At 43.1% G+C, this 11,709-nt stretch overlaps 1 protein-coding gene across 6 annotated transcripts in view; it reads left to right on the forward strand.

Moving 5' to 3' along the window:
* LOC147030369 (sodium channel protein type 1 subunit alpha-like) overlaps positions 1 to 11,709 on the forward strand; it is a 269,967-nt gene that overhangs the window by 220,695 nt on the left and 37,563 nt on the right. For all 6 annotated transcript variants that reach the window (XM_085874344.1, XM_085874339.1, XM_085874338.1 and 3 more), the window contains 2 exons: positions 2,760 to 3,041; positions 3,143 to 3,196. In XM_085874344.1, the coding sequence (XP_085730470.1) occupies positions 2,760 to 3,041; positions 3,143 to 3,196 (336 nt within the window). The remainder of the gene's footprint in view (positions 1 to 2,759; positions 3,042 to 3,142; positions 3,197 to 11,709) is intronic.

The following is an 11,709-nucleotide window of genomic DNA, read 5'->3' on the forward strand; positions in this document are numbered from 1 at the left end:
TACGGCCATTTCCATGCTTAGATGTGTAAGCCGTGGTTCACCTAAAGGCTGCTTTCCAGGCTGCATGATCCCTCACTAGCTCTCTTCCTCAGCCTTTAACTTCAAGATCGTCTCTCAACACATCCCATGTTTTCCTTCGACAACATCTAGCTCTCCTTACATTCACATTCATATTTATACACCTCTTCACACAGCTGCCTGCCCCCAACCTTTCCACATGTCCAAACCAACTCAACCTAGCCCTATGCATAACTTCACTAATGCTTTCTATACCTAACATGTCTCTTAATTCCACATTTGGTTTCCTTTCCTTCAGTGTCACATCACACATCCACCTCACCGTTATCATTTCATTCAGTTCACACCTCCGTTCATTCTCCTTTTTGATCACCCATGTTTCACTGCCATACAACATCACGCTTCTGACACAAGCTGCATAAGGTTTTCCCTTTAATTGAAGAGAGGTCCCCCTTGATGTCAATAGGGGTAACAACTCCTTAAACTTCCTCCAGCCACTTATTCTTGCAATCACTGCTGCTTCCACACTACCACCTGCACCATTCATATCACCAAGGTAATATAATTTATCTATACATTCCAGGGATATATCCCCATAAACTAACCTTTCCACTCTAACTGGAGCCACTTGTTTACTTGAGCAAACAGCACATTTGAAGTCAGGAACCACCTGCAGTCTACCCCTGCTGCCATTATACCTCTTGCGCACCCAGCAGTTGCAGGATTTACACAACATTGAATTGCTACCTACACCTTTTAAACAGACAATACAGGGCCACCTCTCCCTTTTTTCCACACTTCCTTCTCCCACACCACTAATAATATAAGTACTTTTGTTTTCCCTGTATTCACTTTCAGTCCTCTGGCCTCCATACCCTCCTTCCATCCTGTATATTTACCAATTATCTCTTCCACATTGTTGGCTATCAACACTAGGTCATCAGCATACATCAGCATACTTGTAATAAGTGAAAACATTTTTTACTTCTTGTAATCATCTAACTTATTTTGCCTTCCTAACTCCGGAATCAAACTGCGGTATCATCATAAAAGCTTGGAGCACACGCCAAGTCACTTAACCAAGCACTCCAACAAAACGGTTGAAGGAACTTTTAAAAACGAAACGCTAAATTTTTTATATGTATTTATCTGTGCTGAAGTAACGGGTCGTACAATGAAAGAAGATTGCACAAAAATGGGAAACGTGGTGGAAGATAAAATTGCACATTTTCAGCAAGCCAGCCATCACCCGATGCCCCGCAGAACAACGCGAGCCAATGCAGGCGAGTGGCTCCTGAACTTTGTTCAAGTTTATCGATATGCAGTATTCAGTGACAGTACGAATATTGTGGAGTGGCCAAGTGGCTGAAGCACTCCAACAAAACAGTTGATAAATAACGGCGAGCTTGGCAAGCGATTAGTGATCGCCAATCCGTCGTATTAAACACCTCCCAGAGATGCTCGAAATGTCAAACTATGTCTGAATTGGACAAATGAACACTTTTTTTAGAAGTCGGAATTGCTGCTAAGTTCAACGCTGGAGCTCAAATTTTGTAATTTGGTGTAGTGCAAGAGAGTCTAGAGGTTATGGCATGTGCGGAAATGAAATAAAGCCACAAACGCTGGTGTCTCCAGGCGTTTATAAACATTGCAATGTATCCAGCGATTTGTGGGTATGTAGATAAGCCATTCGTTGATATGAGTGAGGAAAGTGAAAAAAAAAAAACTTTATCGTTAAGAAATCATTGCAGCCTTTTCCAAATCAAGGCATTATTGAGCAGGCCAAACAAAATGGCAAATTAAGACCCCATTGAGCACGGAGAGCAAGGTGTCCAAGGATGCACATGATGAAGGATATAATTAAATAAGGCCGTTAATTATCTTCAAAAGGGGTGTTTTAATGAACCCAAACACCCAATTTTCACTCATGCACTTCCGTGGAGTTTTCTTAGTGTGCCTGCAAAGTCTCAGGCTGCTTGGTTCATGGTTTTGGAGTTATGGAGGAGACACACAAACACTGACTGATTGACTGACACACACTCACATTTATTATGATAGATTTTGATGATATGAGTGAGTATAGTGAAAAAACAAAACTTTATTATTAATAAATCGTTGCTGCCTGTTCCAAATCAAGGCATTGTTGAGCAGGCCAAAATTTTTTGCCAATTAAGACCCCATCGAGGGAGAGTGGGGTGTCCGAGGATGCGCCTGATAAAGGATATAATTAAATAAGGCTATTAATTAACTTCAAAAAGGGTGTTTTAATTAACCCAAACACTGAATTTTCACTCATGCACTCCCTTGGGGTTCCCTTAGTATGCATGCAAAGTTTCAGGTGGCTTGGTTTCATGCTTTTGGGGTGATGGAGGACACAAACACACACACTGACTGACACACACTCACATTTATTAGTATTATTATATTTTACATTGTTGATTGAGCCCTTTCTTTCTCTTAGTATTCTTCACTCTCTCTCTACCTGTGCTTTGTCCTGGATAGAATTCTCAATGCCTGTAGTTTTGCCTGGCGTGCCTTTGCTGCACTCATATTTCCAAGCTTTATTTCCCCTCATATGGAATGTGCCCTTTGTCCTGGCTGGCCTGCTCATGCCTCCATACCTGACACCTAAAAGCACCAATCACTTTACATCACCAACTTGCCCTGCAATCCCCTACTGTCCATCTTCCTGTTTGTGCTCCAGCCACTCTAACACGATGATTGTGTTCTTCTCCTTACAGGTTGTTGTGAACGCGTTGATCGGGGCAATCCCCTCCATAATGAACGTGATGTTTGTTTGCCTCATCTTCTGGCTCATCTTCAGCATTATGGGTGTCAACTTGCTTGCTGGGAAGTACTACTACTGTCTCAATACCACGTCTGAAGAACGCTTCCCTGTCAATGTCGTTAACCATTATAATCAATGCATATCTCTGAACGACTCCACCAATGAAACCCGATGGAAGAACGTGAAAATAAACTTCGATAATGTTCTGCAGGGCTACCTGGCTCTCCTGCAAGTGGTAAGGAAATGGTGTTCACTCGCCACATTCCAGAGAATTCATCTCAGGAGCATCTACAATGAATGTCTGTGTGATCTATCTTCCTTGTTCTTTCTCTGCAGGCAACTTTCAAAGGCTGGATGGAAATCATGTATGCGGCAGTGGATTCTCGAGATGTAAGTGTTAAATTGATTAAATGAGGACACATTACCTTTCCTTGTACACTAACAAAGCAGAAAATAAAAACCTCACCAGCAAGATGAAGGACAAATTGCAAAAAGAGATCGACACTTGAATTTTACAGGGACCATCACAAGGAAAGGATTTTGATGTTTTCACACCTGCAACAGGTTGGGCTGTCATTAGCAACTTAACATGCATGAGCTAACAGAGTTGGACAAGTTTGTGTTTCGTTTCAGAAAAAATATATATATTCTGACTCATTCATATATAAAATTCAGAGAATTCACCTAAGTTGAGTAAGTGAGAGATCTTTATGTATTTCATACAAGCAAATACCACCCATCGCTTCGCTGACAGTAATAATAAAGGGGGGAGGACGAAAAAGAGGGAGGGAGAGTGGGGGGAAGAGAGCGGGGAGAGTGAAGAGGTGGAGGGGAAAGGAGAGCGGAGGGGTGGGGGAAGGGAAGACAGTATGAGGTGAGAGGAATGGAAGGCAGATGCGTGATGGAGCATTAATTATGGTTCATACTGTTTCATCAAAATGATTCTGCAAAGAATAGCAGTGAAGATGGAAACAAAATAATGTCTGAAATCCATTTTCTACCAGTCATACCATAAACATGGTCAAGAGAAAAACTCCCATCCAGACTAAATACCGCCCAGACTCGTCCGGAGCCCAGCTGGCCAGAGACAAACACCGCTTGGACACGTCCGGAGACAATCTCCAGTCCAGAGATAAACCCTGTCTGGCTATGTCCAGAGACATAGACAGACAGAGAAGGGGGGGGAGTGAGAGAGAAGATGGGGAAGTGCTACACTGTATTGAAGGGGGGTATAGCAAGAGTGGGACAGAGAGAGAGGTGGGGGTAGGGGAGTTAGCAGAGAGAATGTTATGCTTTATGAACAACACACACACGTGCTTGGCCGATATCGGCAATTTTTCAGGCATCGGCAGGTTAGAGTCAGTGTGTTTACCAACTGCAGTACTTACTGCATACAACCCAGAAACCTTGAGTAGCTTTCACCAAAAAAACAACGCCGCATTTATACAGAAGTTTCAGGGAGATGTTCACAAACATTAATCTTAATAAACAGCTGCGTGTGACAGGTGCACAAAAAATTGCCTCGGTAATTTAGAAAACAAGTTAATACGGCTCAGAAATCAGGTGTTATTTCATAACTTGCTCAGGGTAACAGAGAATGAACCACTCACTTAGGGTGACAGAGCACGAACCACTCACTCAGGGCAACGGACCATGAACCACTCACTCAGGGTGACGGAGCACGAAGCACTCGCTCAGGGCAACGGACCATGAACCACTCACTCAGAGTGACGGAGCATGAACCACTTGCTCAGGGTGACGGAGCACAAACCACTCACTCGGGGTGACAGGGCACGAGCCACTCGCGAAGGATAAGGGGACATGAACCACTCATTCAGGCTGATGGAGTACGAAATACTCGTTCAGGGCGATGGAGCATGAAACATTTGCTCAGGGAGATGGAGCATGAACCACTCGCTCAGCTCGACGCGGCACAAACCACTCGTTCAGGGCAACAGAGCACGAACCACTCGCTCAGGGCGACGGAGCACGAACCACTCGCTCAGGGTGATGGATCACGAACCACTCTCTCAGGGCGATGGAGCACGAACCACTCGCTCAGGGCGATGGAGCACGAACCACTTGCTCAGGGCGACTGAGCACGAACCACTCGCTTAGGGCGACAGAGCACGAACCACTCGCTCAGGGCGACGGAGCATGAACCACTCGTTCAGGGCGACTGAGCATGAACCACTCGTTCAGGGCGACTGGCCACAAACCACTCGCTCAGGGCGATGGAGCACGAACCACTCGCTCAGGGCGATGGAGCACGAACCACTCGCTCAGGGCAACAGAGCACAAACCACTCACTCAGGTCGATGAGGCATGAACTACTCGCTCAGGTCGACGGGGCACGAACCACTTGCTCAGGACGATGGAGCATGAACCACTCGCTCAGGATGATCGGGCACAAACCACTCATTCAGGGTGACTGAGCACGAACAACTTGCTCTGAATGACGTGTATGGCAAAAGCATCCGCAGTGAGTGAAGGATTTGCTCAGGTATGTTATCAACTGTAAGGCCATCTGCAAGTGGCTGAAGCACTCATGCAAACACTCCAAATAGATGGTTGATGAGGAACAGTTGGCCAGGTTGTCGCTACATATCATCCAAGGAAATCGGACACAGGTGGAGGTCATTCAGTGCATCATGCCTGTGCGAACATCATACTAATTTATCAACACAAGATCCAAAGAAGAAAATGCAAATTTTATTTTTAAAAATCTATTTCTTTTAAGTTTTTGCATTTCTTGATTTATTCCCTTCTTCCTCAGGGGAGGGGGCATGGGCTTTGTTAAAATAACACATCAATCACACAATACCCCTTGATGAGACCTCCACCAACAGCACTGTACAAATGCACACGATCACCCATCAATGCTCAAACAAACGAAAAGTCCTATCGACATCCCTATACCCCTCCATCTCCATAACTTCCAGGTACCTATCTAATTCTAATTTAAACTTATCCACTGTTTCTGCTGCCACTACCTTTCCAGGGAGACCATTCCATGCATTAACTCCTCTCTGAGTGAAAGTCCCCTACGTAATTACCGTCTTAACTCTCCTCTTCTTTACTCTCAGGCGATGGCCCCTGCTCCTATCACTGTCTACTCTGTTGTATCATTCATCTGCACTTAATTTGTCTCTACCTTTCATTATCTGAAACATCTTCATCATATCTCCTTGAAACCACCTCTTTTTTGAGTGTATAAAGCCTTGTCTCCTTCAGCCGTTCTTTATAGCTGAGTCCAGCAAGGCCCAGAATCAATTTAGTAGCCCTATGCTGTACCTTCTCAATGGCATCGATGTCCTTCCTGAATTGTGGTGACCAAAACTGCACACATTATTCTAGATGTGGCCCTCACTAAATTCCTTTATAATGTAAACACCACCTATTTTGATTTATAATTCTCCCCCCCCCCCCCCAATACAACCTAATACCTCATTTGCTTTAACTATGGCTGCCTGGCACGATGCTGCCTGCTTACTTCCCGTATCTATTACCACCCCAAAATCCTTCTCCTGTGTGACACGCTCCAAAATTACCCCTTGCATCATGTAATCTCTATTTTCATTGTTCTTTCCCATCACCAACACCTTACACTTGCTCAGGTTAAATTCCATCTGCCAATATTTTACCCAATCTATACAAGTATCAAACAATACTTTCCTGTATCTGATCACCACCCCCTCTGCTATCCACCATACCTCCAAGCTTTGTGTCATCTGTAAATTTGGAAAGCTTCCTCTTCACTCCATTATCCAAATCGTTGATGTAAATCATGAATAGTTATAGTCTGAGTTCTGATCCCTGAAGTACCCTGCTACTTATATCCTCTCAGCAATACATCCTCTCACTCACAGCCACCATTTGCTTCTTTAGTGGGGCAACTTAGCTAAATATAGCATAATAATTGTGCATTTTTTGAGGAAAGCACCAAATTTGGCACACTAGTAGCCTATCATATTATGAACAGATTTGGATATTGGGCCATCTCAAATTCAGCCGCTGATGGCTGTGGCAGCCATTTTCCACTGCCATCAAAAATTTTGAGATGGCCCAATATCCAAATCTGTTCATAATATGATAGGCTACTAGTGTGCCAAATTTGGTGCTTTCCTCACAAAATGCACAAGTGTTATGCTAAGTTGCCCCACTACTTGTCATTAAGCCAGTTTGCAATCCAATTAGCAACCTGACCAGCCACTCCACAAGCCCTCACTTTGGATAACAACCTCCGATGTGGTACCTTATCAAATGCCTTCTTAAAGTCGAGATCTACTATGTCCATTGCCTTTCCCTCATCCACCCAATCAGAAACTGCTTCATAGAGCTCTAAAAGATTTGTTGGACAGGAACTACCTTTGGTAACCTCATGCTGACTATCTTTAATTAGTTTGTGTTTGTTTAAATGGTTCCTCATCTGGTCCTTAATTAATGTTTCCAACACCTTCCCCACAACTGAAGTCAAAGTAAGAGGTCTATAGTTTCCCAATTCTTCTCTGGATCCTTTCTTAAATCATGCAATTACGTTTGCGACTCTCCAATCCTCTGGTACCTGTCCTGACTCCAGTGAGCTATTGAAAATATCAGTTAACATCTCGCTTTCCTGCTCAGCCCACTCCATCAATACTCTCGGTTGCATATTATCTGGACCCGGAGCCTTATCATGTACTCTTAGATTTCCTAGCTGCTGTTCCTTTACTTCCTCCACTCCAGCGTGGATCTTCTGTAAAAGTCCTTCCTCACCTCTTCGATAGATACTCTCAGCTATTGGAAATTCTCCTGACTGTTCTTGATTAAAAGTTGAAGCAAACTACCTGTTAAAAGCCTGCCATCTCACTTTCATCACTCTCCCGGTGCTATTCCTCAATGGGCCCACACTGGTCCAACCCTGTTCTTTTCCCCTGATATACTTAAAGTATGCCTGCTATTATGTTTAATATTCTTAGCCATGTCCTTCTCAAACTCATTTTCTTAACTTGCCTCTGTTTACTTTATTAGTGATATTAAAGTAACTCCAATCCTGTTATTTAAAACCCAATAAATGCCTTCTGCTTCTCGATAGCATTCCTTATCTCACTGCTCAACCACCCTGGCCTCCTTCTGCTTCTAGTTTTACACCTCATTGGAATGTACTTACTCTGCACTCTACACATTTGCTCCTTGAAGGTTTCCCATTTCTCTGATGCTGATTGTCCTGTTGTTAGCTTTATTTTCCCAATCTCCATCACCCAACTCTCTCCTCATACCCTCAAAGTTTGCCTTCCTAAAATCTAAAGGCCCAGTCACACCTTGACGTTTTAGCCAGCTTATGCCGATTTTTGGAAAATTTGTCAAAAACGCTGGTACACGTCGAATACGTTATGGGTAAGTTTTGATAACATTGAGAGCACGCTGAAAAAAACTGCCATACGTCGTTGTACGCTGGCTTTAAACGTTGTACTTTTCGGTTGTCCTCAAATTTTCCATGCTTGAAATTTTAACACTTATGTCAGCGTATGACTCACACGTTCCGCATAACGCTGGCCATAAGTTGTAGGCACATCATGCGATCGTTGACACACGTTACTTGTGAGTTACTCATAAGTCGAAACACGTCGAGGTAATGTTTAGCGTACCCGAAACTTATTTCTAACCTAAGAGTTACGTGTTGCACTCACGTTACGCGATCGTTGACACACGTCAACACACGTTACTTGTAAGTTACTCATAAGTTGAAACACGTCGAGGTAATGTTTAGCGTACCCGAAACTTATTTCTAACCTATGAGTTACGTGTTGCACTCACGTTACGTGATCGGTGACACACATCGACACACATTACTTGTAAGGTGCTCATAAGTCGAAACACATCAAGGTAATGGTTGGCGTCAGTGTTCCAGACTCCCTGTTTTTTTTTTTTTTTTTAGGCTTTTTTTTTTTCTTCCTTCCTTTGGTATGATGGTGATTTTGACACTTCCATTTCTAGTGTGGTTATAATATAATATAATTAATAGGCTGGCCACTCAATGATTTAAATCATAACCGCACTGTACACTGAACACCGTCATACCGAAGAAAAAAAAAACCGGGAGGCTGGAACACTGACGCTAACCATTACCTTGACGTGTTTCGACTTATGAGCACCTTACAAGTAACGTGTGTCGATGTGTGTCAACGATCGCATATCGTGCGTACAACTTATTCCCATCACATGCGGAGCGTGTGTCATACGGCAAGTACGTCGTAAAATTTTCAACATGTTTTAAATTACAAGACGTACTCCACATAATACGACGTATGACAGCGTACTTTAGCGTTCTATTCACGCATACCAAACTTACCCATACCGTATTCGACGTGCGCCAGCGTTTTAGATGCATTTTTCAGAGGTCGGCATACGCTGGCAAGATCGCCAAGGTGTGACTGCGATGTTGACACTTCCATTTCTGCGGCGGTTATGATTTGAATCGTTGTGCGGCAGCCCTTCCATAACCTACGCCATGTCATCGTCGGCGATGCGTGCAGCGCGCTATGCATAAGTTAGACTATCGTTGGGCATAGGTTGTGAAGGCCGACAACAGGTTCAGCATTCGTTGGTATAAGTTATCTATAACACAACGAAACCTTCTGTGTCTGTTACTAATACGTTATGCATAAGACCAAGTCGTTATGAATACGTCCGAATCTTAAAAAAAAATAAAAAACATCAAAAGTTCAACGTAAGCCAGCGTTTTCCATACATTTTAATACGTTGCCATTGCTGGCTAAAACGTCAAGGTGTGACTGAGCCTTAATAGCTTTACCTGAACTCTAACCTTTAACAGAATCTTTGCACACACAATGTTACCTCCACCTCCTCCAACATAATGGGATTGTTACTTAAAAGGAGGTCTAACACTGCACTCCCGCTCGTTGGTTATCTTAAAAACTGGGTAAAAAAGCAATCCAGGACGAAATGTCGGAAATCCTCATCCACTCTGCTCTTTCCCTGTTCCTGGACCCAATCTATCCCTGGCAAGTTAAAATCCCCCATAATCAATACTATTCCCTTATCACATGTCGTTTTCAATTCTTCATGTACTCCTCTTCCTTCCCACCCAGAGCCCTATCAAAGCATCCCACCAGTATCTTATTGTTTTTACAATCTCTAATCTCTACCCATACAGAATTCTTGACAATTATTTCTTTTGATGCAATGCTGTCCTTTAATCAGATTGCTACTCCTCATATTCTCTCCTTCCTATCACACCGATACATCTTGTAGCCTTCCAATCCTGACCTCCAGTTACTCTCCTCCTTAAACCATGTCTCACTCATTGCAACTATATCGTACTCCTCATTATCCACTTTGGCTTCAAGCTCTTCCATCTTATTATTTAAACTTCTGGCATTGGTATAGAATATATTCAACTTTTCCCTTCCTGAAATTTTATTTTCTTGCATGGCCTTGCTAATCACAATTACACCATCAGTTCCTTCCTTAAGGCCCGGTCACACCTTGACGTTTTAGCCAGCGATGGCAACGTATTAAAATGTATGTAAAACGCTGGCTTACGTTGAACTTTTGATGTTTTTTTTTAAAGATTCGGACGTATTCATAGCGACTTCGTCTTATGTATAACGCATTGGTAACGGACACAGAACGTTTCGTTGTGTTATAGATAACTTATACCAACGAATGCTGAACCTGTTGTCAGCCTACACAACCGATGCCCAACGATAGTCCAACTTAGGCATAGCGCGTTGCACGCATCGCCGACGATGTCGTGACGTAGCCTATTAAAAGGCTGACGCACAACGATTCGAATCATAACTGCCGTAGAAATGGAAGTGTCAACATCGCGGTCACACCTTGGCGATCTTGCCAGCGTATGCCAACCTAAGAAAAATGTGTCTAAAACGTTGGGGCACGTCAAATACGGTATGAGTAAGTTTGGTATACGTGAGTACAACGCTAAAGTACGCTATCATACGTCGTAGTAAGTAGAGTACGTCAAGAAATTTTAAACATGTTCAAAATTTTACGACGTACTCGGCGTATGATACACGTTCCGCATGCGATGGGGATAAGTTTTACACACGATATGTGGACGCTTACACACGTCCACAAAGGCTACTTATAAGCTACTCATAAGTCGAAACACGTCGCGGTAATGTCTTTTTTCCACGAAACTTATTTCTAACTTATGTTTGACGTGCTTTGAACCAATTCTTTACGTAGTCCCAACACACATCGACGTATGTAGACGTATTCCAATGACGTCTTCCGGTCGACAAAAAAAATAAATTAACGTGTTTCTAGCTTACAACTGCCATATAAAGACGTGTTCCCAGCGGTTTTGGGAATTGGTATATAAAAATGCTGCTCATAAAAGGGGAACCCAACAGTGTTTTCGAGTCCTTTTTGAGTCGATGTCCATGTCAGCAGTAACAGTAACAGTATCAGTATTAGTATTAGTATTAGTAGTAGTTTGTTCATGTTGGCAGTAGTAGGTGAGTGTGAGGGGGAGGGTGTGGGTTATGATGGATCGTCCTTGCGTTTAACAATTCAACGATTTAAATGGCTGCATCTCCACTATTGAAAGTAGACGCTTGCGCTCAACAATTGGATTTTTTTTGACACTCAACGACTTTTAAACGGTACCACTCAGCTATTTTCATTGTTTACAATGAACGATTTAAATTGCTGTCACTCGCCTTTGTTTTTTGACGCTGGGGTTTGGAAATTTGAAGCGTTTCTTCTGAACGTGTTAAAACGCTCAAACTCGACTATTTTAAATAGACGCTGCCGATGGACAATTGGAATCATAGCCAAGCTAGACATCGAAGTGTGACCATCCTCGTCATGCCGAAGAAAAGTTTGAAGAATGCTGCAAATAAGTATCCTGGCCGTGGCCGTGGACGCTGACGCAA

The sequence above is a fragment of the Eptatretus burgeri genome, chromosome 3 (genome assembly GCF_056783735.1).
Source record: "Eptatretus burgeri isolate ZD-2024b chromosome 3, Ebu_testis_v1, whole genome shotgun sequence".
Lineage (NCBI taxonomy): Eukaryota > Metazoa > Chordata > Myxini > Myxiniformes > Myxinidae > Eptatretus > Eptatretus burgeri.